At 41.7% G+C, this 19,244-nt stretch overlaps 1 protein-coding gene across 4 annotated transcripts in view; it reads left to right on the forward strand.

Moving 5' to 3' along the window:
- The window catches only part of MTHFSD (methenyltetrahydrofolate synthetase domain containing), a 33,981-nt gene extending 20,368 nt beyond the window's left edge, over positions 1-13,613 (forward strand). For all 4 annotated transcript variants that reach the window (XM_039913533.1, XM_007672735.3, XM_039913534.1 and 1 more), the window contains exon 8: positions 12,832-13,613. In XM_039913533.1, the coding sequence (XP_039769467.1) occupies positions 12,832-13,326 (495 nt within the window). In that variant the 3' untranslated portion in view covers positions 13,327-13,613. The remainder of the gene's footprint in view (positions 1-12,831) is intronic.
- Positions 13,614-19,244: the final 5,631 nt, after the last annotated feature.

Below are 19,244 nucleotides of genomic sequence, written 5' to 3' on the forward strand. Positions count from 1 at the left end.
CTTTTCATCAGCAACTGCCGTTTCTCACCACTTACAGGAGATTCCCGAAACAGCGGCTAGTAGCTCTCTTTGTTGCTACTTGAGCCGTGCAGAAAGCTTGTCCCCATTTCCTTTTTGACTCCACTAATTGAATTGGACATGATCAGTACTCACTCGCTCTTTCTGTCTCAAACTAGAAACTTCTGCATTTGGATGTTGGGCTTGACAACCTGGATTTCCAGGTCACACTTCAAGCTGGGAGAATCCCACTGTCTCTATCTAGACTGTGAGCCCCTTGTAGGACAGGGACTGTGTCCGATCTGATTATCTTTATCTACCCCAGCTCTTAGTACAGTGCTTGGCACATAGTAACCCCTTAGCAAGTAGCATCATCATCATTCATTTGCCCCATATGAATCTCCGACTTACAGAGGAGGTATGGAGGCTTTACTCTTCCCCCCCGACCCAGCCCCAAATCACTTATGTACATATCTGTAATGTTATTTATTTGTATTGATGTCTGTCTCCTCCACTCTAGATTGTAGGCTCGTTGTGGGCAGGGAATGTCACTATTGTTGTGCTTTCCCAAGTGCCTAGTACAGTGCTCTGCACACAGTAAGCACTGTATATACAGTTGAATGAATGAGTGGGGTAAATATTATAATTATCATGGTATTTAAGTGTTTACTAGGTGCCAAGCACTGTTTTAAACACTGAAAAAAATTAAGCAATAGACATCCCTCCGTGCAATAATGTCCCCTTCTTTCCTGGAGCATCCTTTCCCCAGACATTCCATTTTTCTACAGCTCATCAATCAATCAGTGGTATTTATTAAGTACTTACCGTGTGTACTAAACAAAACACTGTACTGAATGCTTGGGAAAGTACACTGCGACGGAGTGGTAGATGCTTGGTTCTTTCTGCCCTGGGCAAGGGATGATTGGCAGCAATAGCAGCACAGAGCCTCCTTCCATCAGTGTTCTGGAAGTGGGTGGCTGGCGGCCTTGTCAGACAGGGGGAAGGAATAGGGGGTGCTTATGGAGAACGATTGCAGCATCAGCTTCTTTGCTGAATCCTTGGGGACATGTTCAGTCTGTGGGTTCCAACAGGAGATTCGGGTCCATAATCAACTCTGCAAAAAGCCCAAAAGCACATACAACTCGTTTCTATTAATGTTGGGCAAGAGATCCGTTCTCTGAAAGTTGAGTTCTTTCTCCACATTAACATTTCATCCTTGAGTGTTTTCTTTTAATGGCGTTAGTGAAACACTTACTATGTGCCAGGCACTCTTCTAAGCACTGGGGTAGATACAAGTTAATTATCAGCCCACGTGGGGCTCACGGGGTTAATCCCCATTTTACAGATGAAGTAACCGAAGCAGAGAGAAGTTAAGTGACTTAGCCAGGGTCACACAAAAGAGACGTGGAGGAGCTGGGATTAGAAGTCAGGTCTTTCTGACTCCCTAGCCTGTGTTCTGTCCACTAGGCCATGTATGCTACTCTTCCCTTTGGGAAAAAGTGGTTATGGAAAGAAAAGGATCAGGGTTAAAAAACAGCATGAACAGTATGGTGTAAGTAACAAATGAGGATGATTAATTCATAGAAGACTGTGTTTGTGTTTCTCAGAAAATCTTATTGGTCATTAAATAGCATGGCTACACATGACCTTCAATCTTATATAGTTTTCATCTTTAGAAGGTTTAGAATTGCCACTGCTTTCCTGAGTTTCTAAATAAAAAGCTTTCTTCCTATGAAGAGGCACTGGATGAAGAAACTACTTGCATATGTTTTTGGCCAACAACTTCAGCTTAAACATTTTCATTTTTCTTTACAGAGTGGATGGTGATATAATTTGTAAAATAGTTTGCACTGAAAGTTCATCTTAGATCCACCAAAAACAATAGCTCAAGGACTTATTTGAAACTCAGGGTTCTCCTCTTGAAAACAATGAGATTACTGGGAAAACTTTAAGGGCTACGCATTATCCCTGAGGATTTGTGCTTAATTTGGTATAAATTGATTATGCAAATGTGCATTTTTGCTCATGTTTTTCTATCACCCCAGGCTTGAATATTCCAGAGATTATTTTTTCAGAGAAATGCTGGGAAGTGGAAGACTTAACTGTGGCCACCTCAAAATATAAAAATCTAATGAAGTGCTTTAAACATTTTCACATTTTCTTCCCACATCTGTTTATTATGGACATACAGAGCCAACCAGTGTTTGGATCAGGAGCACCTTTCCTTGCACCTGGCTTTGAGGAGAGCTGCTTGTGGCCAGAATCTTGACTCATTCTATGTTTGTCCATAATAAAAATAAATGAGAAATAAATGTAAATGGCTTAGTGTGCAGCTCAAGGAGTGCCAGTTAAATGCCCCAATAGGGTTGTAGTACACAAGAGGCAGTTTAGAACTGGAAAAAAAAATGAGGTTCTTTCCACATTTTGGAACATTAAAAAAAATCCCTTGACATTATTCTTAAAAATTAGGGTTGCCCCAGCATCCACCTTCAAGTGGAGATATATGCAAAAAATAAAATAAAATCTCAGGACTGATATTGGCTGCTTTTTTAGGCAAGACTAACATGGATTTAAATGGGAGCTTGAACTGATGTGGACAAAACTTGATCTGTAGTTAGCAAGTGCTTCTTAGAAACAGACCCCTCTAGACTGTAAGCTCAATGTGGGCAGGGAATGTGTCTGTTAAATTGTTATAATGTACTCCCCCAAGCACTTAGTAACAGACTGATCTAAGTAAATCAAGCCACCATCCATTCATCCAGTCGTATTTACTGAGTGTTTATTGTATGCAGAGCACTGTACTAAGTGCTGGGAAACTACAATTCAGTAGCAAAGAGAGACAATCCCTGTCCACAACGGATTTACAGTCTAAAATGAAATTAGATGCATTTTCTTATTGATAGTTTTGAGATGATCTTTACATAAAAAAAGGGAATGATATTCAATAATAATAATAATTTTGGTGTTTGTTAAGCACTTACTATGTGCCAACCACCATATTAAGTACTGAGACAGATACCAGTTAATCAGGTCCCACAAGGGGTTTACAGTCTAAGTAGCAGAGAGAACAGGTAATCCCTATTTTGCAGGTAAGGGAACTGAGACACAGAGAAGTTAAGGGACTTGCCCATGGTCACACAGCATTAAGTGGTAGAGCTGGGATTAGAACCCAAAGACCTCTAACTCCTAGTCCTGTGCTCTTTCCATGAGGCTACACTGCTTCCCTGTTAGTATTTCAAGGTTAGCAAGAATTGGCTTATGGGAGGTCCCCTCTCAAACTGCTGAGAGAAATGAGCCATCTTGGGAAATAACTGGTTTTTTAAAAAGAATCCATAGCTGTCATCAGTCAGAAGTGGCAGAAAAGTCACAGCATGTAAGTGAAAATCACTTAAATCTGTTCTAAAAGTTCTAACAATAGTTGCTCAGTTCATCAGAATCCCAACTTTTTCCTCACTTTTCTCTTCTAAAAAGTAATTTTTTACACTTCATCCTGATTCTAAAATGAGAAAATAGGTGAGTCCTGACCTTGGATTCTATTTCCCAGATCTGACACTCTCTGTTTGACTCGAAGCTGGATCTCCACTGGCCAGTAGCATTCTTTGAATGAAGCAGGGGTAGAATGCCGTAAATCAAACCACTCTCATTGGCCTCAGTCCAAGATACCAGCTTGATTCTAAAAGTCCCCACAGGGTTTTGGATCACTTCAGCAGGCCCTCCATAGAGTAACCTGAAACTTCAGTGGTAGGGCCAAGTTGAGTAAAGTGAATGGACCATTCTGAATCCTCTGCGCCATTAGTGAGATCCTGACCCAATAAGCACTCAATAAATACGATTGAATGAATGACTTGATTGGACCTAAATGCTTAATGTTCAGCGGGACTGTCCTCAAATCTGTGGAGAGGCAAATACCTATTTAATTCACAATTGTACACTCCATACGTGATATTTTCCAATATATTTGGTCCTATAAAGTGATTTTTTTAATTAAAAATCACAGAAAAAGATCTCACAACCATTTGTGTATTGGGTTGGATTTGAGGGTAAGCTTTTACTTCTTTTTAATTGACTTATTTCAGCCTTATTCTCTCTTGCTCATATGCCCAAGGGAGGGACGGAAAGGAAACAAAATGCATGCATCTCATTGATGATTAAGGTTAAACATTCAGATTGTGCTAGCAGAACTGCCAGCTTCTCATCTTCAGGAGTTTCTGAAAGATCAGTGACTCTACTCAGAAGGAAATTCAAGGGTAACTTTTGTGTCAGGAAAGATGGGTTTGATTGAAAAGAAAAAAGGAAATTTTGATTTTTCCCAATTTGACTTTTTTCTCCTTATTTAAATTGAATTTTTAGTCATCACATTCCAGGCTCAAGAAAAAATTATAATAACATATTAAAAGCTTAGCCTATTCAACACTCTTAAGTACTGAGACTTCTCACCCATATGTTCACAATATGTTGAGTTTATTTCATTGGAACGATTGGTTAATCAAAAGGAGGAAAAAAATGAAATTAACCTCAGCCTGGAAACAAGACTTATGAGATAATAAAGCGCAACTTCAGGCTTCTTAAAGATAGACTTCTTGTAGACAAGAATAGAGTTCAACATGAAATAACGTGGTACTGAAAATGTACCTCACATCTGCATCATGAGTCAGTTAACTGAAAGGATTGACCCAGATAAGATGTTTTCTGTAAAATCACGTAATCAATTTTCAGGTTACTGAACTTTTTTTTAAGAGGTACTCTTTCACTTCTTTAATATGTACCACGTACTGTACTGGGGTAGGTACAGTATACACTCTCCCAGAATATCCGGCCAGGAGCCGTGTGCTGTAGAATTGTACTGTAAAATTGAGATACAAAATATGAGACACGGTCTCTGCCCTTAGTCTTGTACAGGTAATGTATTTAAATGCGTACAAAATTAAGTACTGCATATTTCATAGTATTTGTGAATGGAAGATAAGTGGCACATCCCAAGGCTCTCATAAATTCTCGTAAGTTCTCCAAGTTTATTATGCAGTAATGCTCCTTGAGCCAGGGACTAAGTCTTTAACTTTGATTATACTCTCCCAAGTACCTACACAGAGCTTCTTGAAAAAATCTATTTAATAATAATTGTTTGTTAAGCACTATATGCCAAGCGCTGCACTAAGCGCTGGGGTAGATACAAAATAATGAAGTTGGACACGGTCCCTTTTCCGCATGGGGCTCACAGTCTAAGCGGGAGGGAGTACAGGTAATGACTGGAAAAATCACCATTTTACAGGTGAGGAAACTGAGACACGGGTAATTTAAGTGACTGGTCTAGGATCACAGAGCAAGCAAGTGGCAGAGCCAGGAAGTAGAACCCAAGTCTTCTGACTCCCAGACGTATGCTCTTTCCATTAGGCCACACTGCTCGTCTAAGTAACCGACTGAATATTGAAAGGACTGGTTGATGGAACTCTTCTGATTGGTAGACCACAAAGGAAAAGGAAGCTGGAAAGTAAAAATGATGCTCAGCTGTTGTATATGCCCATCTGTCTGTTGCCGAATTGTATATAGTCCAAGCGCTTAGTACAGTTCTCTGCACATAGTAAGCGCTCAGGAAATACTGTTGAATGAATGAATGAATGTGTGTATGAAGTAATCATAATAATAATGGTACTTGTTAAGCTCTTACTCTATGCCAAGCACTGTTCTAAGTGCTGGGGTACCTACAAGGTATCAGCTGGACCAGAAGAGGGTCTGTAGTTCTAGGATATCTGCTACTGCTCACTTCACTCGTCCCAGCCAGCTTCTACTTTTCTTCTGGGAAAGAAGAGAAGAAGTGCAAGCCTGGGCATTTGGAGAGCCGACTCTAAGCCTAACTCTATTATGACATGCTGTATGACTTTGGGCAGGTCACTCCATATCTCCCTTTGGACTTCTCAGCTATAAAATGGAGATAATAGCCCACTGGTTGCTGTGGGAACAAATGAGGTAACTGAGATGAAAGTGCTACAGAAATCCAAGGCGGTTGGGTATTATTATGATCGTGATCGGGTGCTTAACAAACACAATTATTATTAAATAGATTTTTTTGAGAAGCTCTGTGTGGGTACTTGGGAGAGTGTAATCAAAGTTAAAGACTTAGTCCCTGGGTCAAGGAGTGTTACTGCATAATAAAAATCTTGGAGAACTTATGAGAGCCTTGGGATGTGCCACTTATCTTCCATTCACAAATACTATGAAATATGCGGTACTCCATTTTGCACGCATTTAAATACATTACCTGTACAAGACTAATATGATGGTGATTGTTCTCAGAGTTGCCGACAGTCGGAGCCTGTGCAGAGCAACATTTCTGGGTGAAACAGCGTACGGCTGATTTGTTCAGGTGGTTTGCATGGGGATTTTCCTGCCCCAGTTTTGAAGTTTTCAAACCTGTGATGTAGGGATGTGCGGTACAGTCACTTCTCCCATAGTGCACATTCTCACTACATGCTTTGGGCAGAACACTACTGGGGAATTAAGGAACATTCTTCCAACAATGTGTGGTCATCTGGATCATACGTGACGTGATGGTGGAAGAATAAGTTCTGCAAAAGGTGTCAGTTAAGGCGCGTGAACTATAATGCAAGTTTTCCTTAGCTTGAGGTTCATCAGGAGCAACATCCTTCTATCATCAGTGGTATTTATTGAGCACTTACTGTCTGCAGAGCACTGTACTGAGCACTTGGGAGAGTATAATATAACAGAGTTGGTAGACATGTCCTCTGCCCACAACTAAGGGGAGATTTCAGGAGATCTGAGTGTATCTGGTGCCAGGAGAATTTCATACAGCTACAAAAAATAAAGTTTTTATGGTATTTGTTAAGCACTTACTATGTGCCCGACAAAATACTCAGCTAATCAGGTTGGACACACCGTGTCCCACAAGGCGCTCAAAGTCTTAATCCCCATTTTACAGATGAGGTAACTGAGGCACAAAAAAGTTAAGTGACTGTGTGCCAAGGTCACACAGCAAACAAGTGGCGGAGCTAGGATTAGAACTCGGGTCCTTCTGACTCCCAGGTCTGGGCTGTGTCCAGTAGGCCATGCTGCTTCCCAACTCCTTTCTCACCAGGAGGGTTAGGCTTAATAATAATAGAGATGTTATTAGGTGTTTATGAAAGTGAATGAACAGTTTTGGGGAAGAGTGAATTTCTTTAGCTGGCCCTTTGCTTCTGTCACATGCACTTTTCCAGCCACTGGACAAAAGTAAACAATTTTGATCTCCACATAGCAACATATCACTATACCAGCTTCACTAGAAGAGCACTTTTTCTTCTGATTGTTTTATTTTAAATCTGACACACCTTTGATACCTAAAGCCGTGGTTTTTTCCCTGGTTGTCTCCTAAAACAGATGTTCTTTCATGTAGCAGTAACCTATTTCAGAGCTGACTCTCTGATTCACATTTGAATTTTGACTAAGTATGCCCTTCTGGGATTGAAGATTTGCTGTTTGACCTTTCTGAGGAAAGATGCGTTCATAAATGACTGGCACAGATTATGCTCCACTTACCAGTGATTGTAGTGGAGAAGAAAATTAATTTACCAAAGAGTGTTTTTGGTTTGATTGGGTGATTAGTTACAGGAGAATAGAAAAAAATGTTTTTCTTGTCTGGTTTAATAAGTAAAACGCTTTCATTTCAAATGGAAAATTAACAAAGCACAACAAATGTTCCTAATTGCCGGCCAGGAAAAAAGGGGTAAGATGGCTGAAGACTAGACAGTAGTCTAGAGGTCCACTTGGCCAACAAAGGGAGGTGCTGTCAGCTACAGCAGAGTGACTAACTCCAGGAATTAGCTGAGAGTAGTCATTTTTCAAATATAAAAATGGCAAACAGCTGGCTGAACACAGAAAGCTGCACGTTAGTCAGGTAAATTTTTCCATCTAAGCCTTTTTTTCTGGCAGACGTTAAGAGGCACTCTTTACTGAAGAGAGATTGAGAGCCCTTTTACACTAGTACCCACAAATGACCAGATGCACCTGAAATTAGAACTTTGGGATTAAAATGGACTATGTATCTCTGGAAAAAACATAGCCTAATGTCTTTGCATGATTGAGGAGCTGAGAGGGTGATGCGTGTATTTTTTTTTTTTTGGACCCTAATTTTGTGATTTTTTTTTTTTAAACATTATTCCAGTTGATTGTGTTTTGTGCATTTGCCAGCCAGGAATAAAAATAGACTCCTGTGATGAGAGCAAGAAAGATATATTTTCATGTTACACGAAATGTCCCGTCTCAGCTGCAGAAAAGTCTAAAAGGAGACTCCTCCGCCTTGATTTATATTCCTTGGGACCACCTCCTTCTCCAGAATTCTGTTTAGCAAACACAGCTTGTTACCATACTGATATCAAGGCTAGCCAAAATAATGATCACAGGACCCACCCACCTGGATCCCAGAACATTTGGGAACTATGACCCGGCCACACGGAACTCTTGGCAGTTTTTTTTTTTTTCTTTTTCTTTTTATGGTATTTGTTAAATGCTTACTGTGTGCCAGGCACTTTACTAAGGACTGGGGTCAGTCAGCTAAACAGGTTGAACACAGTTCATGTCTCACATGGTGCTCACAGTCTTAATCCCCATTTTACAGATGAGGTAACTGAGGCACAGAGAAGTGAATTGAGTTGTCCATGGTCAGGCAGCAGACAAGTGGTAGAGCTGGGATTAGAATCCAGGGCTTTCTGACGCCCCGGCTTTATCCACTAAGCCACGCTGCTTCTCTGCCTATATGTGGTGCTCTGCCTACAGTAGGCGTTCATTAAGCGTTGTTGATGGTAATGGTGGTGAAAGGCCCCATCTGCTTCTGAGTGTGGCCTTTTGAGCATCTTAAAAGCCTCCAGTTGTTCTATCCCACGTGCGGGCTTCCCTCCGCACAAACACACTCTGCACCCTCTCTTGTGCACTGGAGGACCTGAGCTCCTTGTGGACAGGGAATGTGTCTGTTATACTCTTGTATTGTACTCTCCCAAGTGCTTGGTTTAGTGCTCTGGACACAGTAAGCACTCAGTATTGATTGATTGGCTCTCTTGAGCAAGCATGGCCCCACTTCATAATTCTGCACTCTTCCCAGTTACAGCAAACATTTCCAACTTTTTAAAAATTATACAGTAATATCCGAAGATGGGAATTGAATGACGTGTAACTTGGAAACAATACAATAGCAAGTGGAATGGGGGATTTGCTCTACATTAGTGTTGAAGTCATTATGATTGAAGGAGGCGATGCAAAACTATTCAGCTCTATCAGTGTTATTTATTGAGCACTCATTGTGTGCTGAGTACTGTACTAGATGCTTGGGAGAAAACAATACAGTGGAGTTGGTAGACATATTACCTGCCCACAAAAAGCTCACAGTCTAAACTTCTTTCCTTCCCCTCACACCCAGGAGTTTTACTTTTCCATGACCAATCGCTTCACTTCAGTTCTTTCTTAAAGGTGTACAAAACAGCTCAAAAATTGCTTTTAAAGTAGTTGGATAAGTACATTCTGGAAAAATTATGATTGCGTAAGACAAAACCATGAGTTCCGTGTACTGGGAAATTACATATTGTGATCAACAGTGGAGTTCATGAAGAAATCCACATTTTTTAGTAATATTCCCTAAATTATTTTGCAATCTTTTTGTACTAACATGATTAGTAAGCACAATACAGCTACTTAAGTCTTGGTTGAAGAAAGCAGTTGGTCTTTTTTTTAGGGTATTTGTTAAGCATTTACTATATACCAGGCACTGTATTAAGCGATGGGGTAGATTCAAGATAATCAGGTTGGACACAGTCCCTGTCCCACATGGGGCTCACAGTCTTAATCCCCCTTTTACAGATGAGGTAACTGAGACACAGAGAAGTAAAGTGATTTGCCCAAGGTAACACAACAGACAAGTCATGAAGCCAGGATCAGAACCCAGGTCCTTCTGACTCCCAGGCCTATGCTCTATCCACCAGGCCACGCTTCTGCTTGCTCTTCTAGATTGATCTCCAAATTTTCTGCGGCAAAGTTTTGGGTTTTTTTTGAGAGGGTAGATGGAGAAATCAGGTAGCTTGAATGCTTTCACTCAGATCGTATTAGCAATGCTAATTTTCTGTTTTAGGATCCTTGAGGGCAGAACCAGTGTCTTTAGCTTATACTCTCTTAGTGTAATTCTCTTACTATAATGCTTTGTACCCAGTTGACACTCAGTGAGTACTACTAACTGCCTAAATCATTAAAATGTTTTTCCACTGACAGATGGAAAAGTTCTAACTGATATCCAGAGCTTGAATGAAGATGTGAACTTTTCCTGGTTTACAATAAAGAACATAGGAGGCCATCATTCAATGTAAAAGGAGAGAACTCATGTGAATCTTCATAACTCTTAAGGTGTTAATCACATCCAGGTTCTACTAGTAGTGTTTCTTACTTTAATCTCTCTCCATGGACCCTCCACTCCCGACCCCAGGCTTTTTGCCTTTGCTTTACTATTTAAAGTGGATCAAACTGGAGGCTCAGTTGGGTTCCTCTCTCAGCCGTCTCCTCTCAAAGATGAATAAAAATATAAAATGAAGATTTTTCCCACCTAAGAAATTTCCTTCGGCCACCTCTGGTAAACATGTTGTATCTAACTTAATGCTCTCCTTATTTAAGTTTGTTGGCCAGGCTATACATAGTATTCTAAATGAGGCATGACTGAAGACTTGGCTTTGCTTTTGAAATTCTTCTTGGAACTTCTCGGAGAGCCCCCGGATTTGACCATGGCTCATATCTTGCCTTCCCTTTCGTGACAGGAGATGGAGGGACTCCAGGATGGCAGTGGAATATATGTGTGAAAGGATTCTGAGGATGCACTAACTCCTAACTCCTCGCAGTTTTTCCCATTGGATGTCAGATTTTCAGCTGATGACAGTATAAGGCAGGAGCGACAGCAGCCTAAGTTGCTCTCCGTGAATTTACCAGTGAAAGCACATAAGGCTTCTTGATGGAAGAGAGGAGAGTGAGCCCGCAAGCAGCGTTTGCCTTAAATAGTTCGGCAGAGCTTTAGCTAAGCCAAAGGTGCAGCAGTCACCTTCACTCTTGACTCTTGTGAGTTGATGCTGGAATCGTTTAAGAACAATGTCTTGTGCGTTTTTAGAAAATAGTTTTATTTATATTTCTCCTCTATTGTTTAGAATACCCTTTTAGACGCTTTCCTTTCCTGTTAATTTTTTTTTCGGTTTCCATTTGGCAACTGTTGATTTCCCCCAATCCCACCTCTTCTTTTTAACAGAGCTTAAAATTAACTTGGCATTTGGTATAAACCTTATTAGCACACCGGAACTGACAAGGATGTCCGCATAGCCCCATGCGGATCGGTGAACATGTATTTTCTCTAGTAAACTATGCTGAGCCCTATATGAACTGTACTTTTTTTTTGTTGTTTTTTGTTTTTTTAGCAGGAATTGTCCTCTCACATCCCAATATCTATTTTGGGATAAGCCATGTTTGGTCTAAGACTTTCTGACATTGCCCTTAAGGGGTTTTGTTTTTTTTAATATAGATGGTATTTTTTGTAATATCTAACAATTTTGATGGACCGAATAATTGTTAACCTAAACAGAATTTGGATGAAGTTTAATCACACAGCAGTTCTGCTACAGTACACTATTAAAAAATGGGGTTTTTTTTCATTCCAGGGGTGGATTAAGCCATTTTTGAATATGTTTATAAAACACCATATCATTCCTAGAAACAAGTAAATAAGTAAATGAACACATTTATGTTGGTGTGGGAATAATGTCAGGTGGTTAATGGCTGATTCATTTTAGAATATATGATGACCCATTTAAAATGGGTCCAATTTAAAGACAGTACACTGACTCCTATTTTAAGGGGGTTGGTCTTTATCCTGTTAATGTGTGTCTTTTGCTAATAAAAGCCGAGTCTAGATGTGTTCAGATGAATTAAGCACTGACTGGAAATGTCAAATTGAAATAAATCACTGGTGTACCACCTCTTGCCATTTGATCAGACATAATCCGAAGGCCTCACTTCAAGACAGTAAGCTTTCTTTCGGATTCACCTTGTTTATGTAAGCTCCTTGGGGGCAGGGAATGTGTCTACCAACTCTTATATTTTACTTTCCCGGCCATTTAGTACAGTGCTCTGCCCACAGTAAGTGCTCAGTAAATGTGATTGATCGATTCCGTATTTAGCAAGTGGGTTGTGTCTAAAGTTTTCTAGACTATAAGATCGTCGTAGGCAGGGAGTGGGTCTACCAACACTATTATATCGTTATATTGTAGTCTCCCAAACTCTGAGTATAGTACTGTGCACACAGTAAGCACTCAGTAAATGCGATTGATTGATGAAGTTGTCACCTGCTCTTAGTGAGAACCCCCTTCTTGCTGATGTGATCTGGAGCATATTACTGTACTTCACTTGCAGGAAACCTCTCTTGTATTCCCCCCAAGCCACAGAGGGGCTGCAGGGAACCCTGCCTCCTGCCTGGACCTTCCTGATCCCTTTGGGGCTCCAGACGGCACCACTGTTTTCCACACACGTGGCAGAGCTGGCCGTAGTGATAGTAGGAGGATAGTAAGCACAGCTCCCTGTTCACCTAAATAACATTCCATCCGAATGGTTCCTACATACAGGATCCTTACCCTCCGAGGCTTTGCCGCCATCAGTTGGTAGGACTCTCACTGATCAGAGAACCCTGTGTAGCCAACAGACTGTGTGAGTCTCTTTGCCACTGATAATCACCATTCAACATGAGGATTCCGTTCTTTAGCATCTGGCTGCAGTCTCCCCTTCGGGGTTAACCAGGAAATGCCGAAACTGCTTTCTGTTTTAATTTTTCAGATCAGCTACGATATGATGGAACGAATCCCAATCTTAAAGAATCTTCATTTCAGGGAGAAGCAGGCCGGGAAAGACGTAACCCTTCGAGACCAGCAATTCGACCTTTCGGAAAGAAACACCAAGCAAGCAGTCATTGCTAGAACTGGGCCTAAGACTCCACGGAGGGAGGGTGATTCTGCTCCAGTGGAAGACGTCGGTTTGAGAACCGACCGTTTAACTTTGAAAGCTGAAATGGCTGTTGTTACTACTGTTTACGTGGGTGACATTCCTCAAGATGCAAGAGTGAGCGATTTAAAGAGAGCTCTGAGGGAACGTAACGCGGTGCCTTTGCGACTCAGTTGGCATGGACTTCAGCACAGGGCATTTCTTGATTACAAGGATAAGGTCACTGCAGAGGCTATTGTGTCTTCCCTGAAGGGCTTAACTCTTGGTGGTCATACCTTGTGCGTTGAGCTGGCTAAGAAGCAGAGGATCAAAAGGTCTGGAAATGAGTAGTTTGGGAAGTTGTGACTGGAAGTTGCATAGCTGGCACTGGGGAAATGGAGGAGAATTAGCTGTCGGAGAGAGGTACTAGGGTGAATCAGAGATCTGCATAGTATATGTCTCCCTCTCCGCTGCTTTCATGGCCTCGCTGTGTGACCGTGGGTCAGTCACCTGTCTTGTACCCCAATTTTGCCAGTGATGCTGATGTTGATATAGATGATCTACGGAAAGAGCATGGGCGTGGGAGTCAGAGGTCCTTGGTTCTAATCCCTGTTCTACTCGCTGCCTGCTGTGTGACCTTGGGTGAGTCACTTAATCAGTCGTATTTATTCAGCAGTTACTGTCTGCAGAGCACTGTGCTTGGGAGAGTACACCCTAACGGTTGGTAGACACATTCCCTGCCCACTATGAGCTTACACTCTAAAGGACATCTTAACTTCTCTGTGCCTCAGTTTCCTCATCTTCAATATGGGGATTCAGAGCCTGTTCTCCCTCTTAGACTGTGAGTCCCATGATAATAATAATAATAATAATAATGTCCCTAAAAATTTAACGCAGGGAGGATAGAGCAATAGAGTGTTTCTGAAAGCATTTAGCCATTTCAGGTGTTTGGATTTTAGGTGGGAAGATAGGTGGAGGTAGAATAATGATGATAATGGATATATTTTTTAAGTGCTTACTACCTGCCAAGCACTGTACTAGGCACTGGGGTAGATTCAAGATATTCAGGTCACACAGAGTCCCTGTTCCACATGGGGGTCACAGGCTAAGAGGGAGGGAGAACAGGTATTTAATCCCCATTTTACAGATGAGGAAACTGAAGCACTGAAAAATGAAGTGACTTGCCCCAGGTCCCACAGCAGGCAGGTGGCAGAGCCAGGATTAGAACCCAGGGCCTCTAACCACTAGACCTGTGCTCTTTTCCACTGCGTCACACTGCTCCTCAAATGGGGCAGTGAGCAAAACTGTGTAAATACTCAGCATAGCTTTGTGCCTGGCTGACAGTGCCTAATTCAGACAGAGAATCTCTAACAGTTTGATTTTATCCAAGTCTGCCCGTTCTTTACCTTTACCTCTTAGACAGTATTGCCTCTGCCTTCGTGAGCATGATGTCAGCTGGGTATATGAGTTTGAGTATTGAGGTTAACAGGAAAGTTTTGTCTTTTTAGGGAAATGCAGGCTTTGAATAATGGGTTTGCCAAATAAAAAATACACATATACACTTGCTCAATGTCTTATGAGGGTTTTTTTTCCCCCTCTGGTTCCCTGTTCTTGAAAAACAAGTTGGATTTTGGCTGAACTGTGCTTTCTAAACAGAAGCGCTTTTGCAATTGATCCTGGGCAGAAAGTCAAAATAAGCATTTAAATGGAGATTTTATTTTAAAAAATGTATATGGGTTGGAAATATTTTTCTTAGCCAGAGGGTATTGCTAAGTGTATTTTAAGCACATTATTATGCCTCAAGAGGGGCAGATCTTTCATACAACATTAAAGAAAATGTTCTCAAGACTATCAAGTGTTCCTTATGAAAAGCTTTTTTTAAAAAGCCATTTTCCTTTCATTTTTGCAATGATAGAGAGAAGACTTTTGAAAGAAAATTAGCCTTCAGATGATGATTTTCGTCATCAAATGCACAATCCTTTTTCTCACTGTCTTGGATGAAAGAGAATAGCCTTTTAAAAAGTAGTTCCTTTGTTTTTCTTTTGCCTGGTATTATTCCTTAATTGTGGCCTCAAGATGCAAGAGGGAGTTTCACGTCAGTCTGTTAAACCGCTCGTTACATAATTCATATAATGAAACTCTGGGAAAGGACTGGAGAAATGGCTTTAATCACCTTTTCTAGAAATAAACACATCTGTGAGGTTTACCTCAGTTAAAGCAGATCGATTCCTCTGCTCGTTTTCCTCACGTTGGGTACCTTTAACGTCAGGTTGCTCCTTCAGTGTAACATCAAGACTATAGACATGGTAGTCGGGTAAATAAACACTGGAATGGTATTCAGTGTAGCAAAACTTGTCTCCAACACAAATCTCTGGGTAATTTTAGCAGATCCTTGTTTTAGGAAAATTGTGGTAACCACAGGCCTTGCATTATACTCAGCTGGCATTCACATAACAGTGACCTAGAAACCAGAGGTTTTTTCTTAGTCTTCTGTTTTGCATAGGACAAGGAGGAGACTGAGGACGTGATCATGCCTTTTAGCCAGAGACACACTTCTCCCCACCCCGCTCGCTCCCCCATGCAAAGGAGTGTACTTCCACAAGTTCGACCATTTAAAAACGGCAGCTGGTCAAGCATTCTGGGTTTAACTGCAGTGAGATTAAAATGGGTCCATTTTAAGAGCCTTCCTTCTTTCCCCACCCTATCCTCCCATCACTGACCATGCTCTGTAGAGGTGCTGTTTACATCTATGTTACTCAGGTTTTCCTGGGTCTCTTGCCATTCGGTGAGTTAGGTCTGCATACTTTGGCCAAATATGGACTCTAATCCACACCTCTCCCTTGAAGTGGGCTCCATTTAGCACGTTTATTATTTGGACTCCCTGTTGCTTTCCGAATCCCACCCAAAGCAGAATGTCGCATCATTTCCACGGTGAATATAATGTGGACTAATGTAGTTAATGTATAGGTGCATCTGGCAAAAAAGAATAATCTACTCTCTCATGCACGGTCCCGCTGTATACGACTGGTGATGGGGAAGAATTCTGATGCGGTCCCTCCAAATCTGATGCAGCCAGCCATATTATCAGGGAGTAATCTTAGAATCTTGATCAGCTTTTTGGGACAGCCAAACCTTTTCAGTAACTGGCAGAATTCAAATCAGCCAATGAAATGAAATGCTTTTGTGAGAGCTGGGAACACTATGGAGAGATCTTGAATCTGATGTGCAGCAAAGATTTGTCTGCTGTGTACCATTGTGATTTGAAGCCTCATGGAAACTCTGGAAGCACAAGGTAAAGTATAATCTTTAGCAGCCAGTCCAGGACTCTGGCCAAGATCTTGTCCATCCTGTTAACTTTGTCTTCCATGATTTTTCCAGGTTCTTCCCCTCCCTTTCCAGCCAAACAGCCAACATATGGGTCCAGGCACTTATCTTTATCCCAGCTTAATTTCTATATCTGTTTCCTCGCTTATTTCCCCAAATCAAGTCTCTCCCGTTCCAGTCTGTGCCCCGATTATTTTTCTAAAATGTCATTCTGCTCCTATCTCCCCCATGTTCAAACACCTGCAATGGTTCCCCACTCCTCTCTAACATCAAGCAGAAAGTCCTGACCATTGGCTTCAAAGCACTCAACATTCTCCTTTTTACTTATTCATTCTCTTCTCCCACTACCCCCCCAGGTCACACTCTTAGTTCCTCTCAAAATAACCTACTCAATGTGCTCATTCTCATTAGAGAAGCAGCGTGGCTCAGTGGAAAGAGCACGGGCTTTGGAGTCAGAGGTCATGAGTTCGAATTCCAGCTCTGCCAATTGTCAGCTGTGTGACTGTGGGCAAGTCACTTAACTTCTCGGTGCCTCAGTTCCCTCATCTGTAAAATGGGGATTAAGACTGTGAGCCCCACGTGGGACAACCTGATTCCCCTGTGTCTACCCCAGCGCTTAGAACAGTGCTCGGCACATAGTAAGCGCTTAACAAATACCAACATTATTATTATTATTATTATCTCTTCCTCCACCGATCTTTGACTTCTGCTCACCCCACAGCCTGTAACTCCCTCCTTTGTATTCAACAGACCACAGCCCTCTCATCTTCAAGCCCCTATTTCAAGGATGTGAAATCCCATCTCTGGGAGACTTTCAATTAATTTCATTTCCCCACCTTATATCCCGTAAATTCCACTTCCACAAGTTTGCATAACTTAAGCACAGCCCAGCTATACCTCCATAGTGCTTATGGACATGTCTCACATTCTCCATTACATAAACAATAACTCATATACCCCCTCCCCTAATTCCTCCTATCTGCAATTTATTTTAGTGCATCACCCCCATAAAACCCCCACTCCTTGAGGGCTAGGATCAGGAGTATGAATTGTGTTGTATTCTCCCAGGTGTGTAGTGTGGCACACTGCCTTCAGTTAGACCTCAAATTCTACCTATAATTCTCTCAGCATTGAAATGATTCTTGTTGCAGCCAATTCATCAGGGCCGGCCAGGTGCGGAGAATGACTAAGAGCAGGCTACAGCACCAGAACCAGGACTCCGGGGAAAGAAAGAAGTCCAGGGAAGACACCTCCCTCCTCTGGATCTCTGGATCTTTCTCCTCTATAAGGTCCTTCCTTCTCTCCTCTCCCCTAGGATATTGTGATTATTTATCACTGTCTTTGCAATGTTTTAAACTAATTTATTTTGACCCCCTTGCTTGGTAATCCTCTCACTTCAACTCTCCATCCAATAACTTAAATAGGGGTGGGGCTCCAATTTGGACAGGTAGGGTGATAAAAATGGCCATTAGGTGTGGAGTTGCACGTACTGAGGCAGAGATTCCGACCTCTTTGGCCACCACCAGCCGATCTGGTAAAATGCCCAAACAGTTGCTGGATGGAAAGCAGAAGTGAGGTGATCCTACACAGGGAGTCTGAGGAAATGATTTAAAGCCACTATAGCATACAACCTGGTGACTCAGTGATTCAATCATATTTACTGAACACTTACTCTGTGCAGAGCACTGTACTAAGCCCTTGGAAGAATACAACAGAATTAGCAGAGGTGGAGGCAGAGTTGAAAATAGGGCCAGATACCCCAAGGAGTAGCTCTAATGCCAGATCCAAGGTCCAGGTTTACAACTGTGCAGAATAATCAATCGTGTTTATTGACCAATAACTATGTGCAGAGCACTCTACTAAGCACTTGGGAGAGTACAATATAACAGACACATTCCATGCCCACTGCGAGTTTACAATCTATAGAGGGGGAGAAAGCCGAAATCTGATGGTCGTTCAAGAGTCTCCTCATTCATCTTCACATACAAGGACAATGATTCATTGTCAATGGGGCTGCTGTTAGCAGCAATTAGCCCTGACCCCTTGATAGACTGACTCCTCCAAGGTCCACCCCAAGAAGGCTTTTAGAACATCCCTGGGCAGAATCACAGTTATACCGGGTAATATTTAATAATAAATGAAAAGCCCACTTCACCCAGTGCCTAAGCTCCTTTATAGGAAATTTGGGAAGATGAATGAACCTTTTCAGGCTCCTTGGGTAATTTTTTATTCCCCAAAGATTGCTTACTCAAGTGCTCCTGGAGCTCCTGGAGCTCCGAAGGGTCTAATTTAAAACTTGAGAACAGGGCTGTGCTGATGGTGTCACAACTTGGCACTCTTCAGTCGGGTCTTCCCATCTCCTTCCAAGAACTGTTTATTTACTTAGCATGCTCATCACATAGTAGTGGAGTTGTCTTTGGGTTCGCAGATGATGCTATTACACAAGCCCCACCTGAAAATATGGAGCATAGGAAATAGTAGACTTTCAAAGATGTTCAATAGTGAGAGCTACTAAAAACTATCATGAATCTCTTGGTCATCCACTGTTGGCACTGAAGTAACTGTATTTATCGAGCACCTACTATGTGCAGAGCACTGAACAAAGTACAATAGAATTCCAAGACATGATTCCTGCCCCCTAGGAGCTTACAATTAGCAAGGGAGACAGGAGGAAGTAATAGAGTCATGTACATGAGCACTATGTGAAGACTTAAATTCATTCGATAGTATTTATTGAGCGCTCACTATGTGCAGAGCACTGTACTAAGCGCTTGGAATGTACAATTCAGCAACAGATAGAGACAATCCCTGCCCAGTGATGGGCTCACAGTCTAATCAATGTTTAGGTAGCATGGAAAGACTGAAGTGGCAACTGGGAATGGTCTCCTGGAAGGAGATGTGATTTCTGAAGGGCCTTGATGGGAAGAACAGTGATGTGTTGGATA

Source organism: Ornithorhynchus anatinus, chromosome 11 (genome assembly GCF_004115215.2).
Source record: "Ornithorhynchus anatinus isolate Pmale09 chromosome 11, mOrnAna1.pri.v4, whole genome shotgun sequence".
NCBI lineage: Eukaryota > Metazoa > Chordata > Mammalia > Monotremata > Ornithorhynchidae > Ornithorhynchus > Ornithorhynchus anatinus.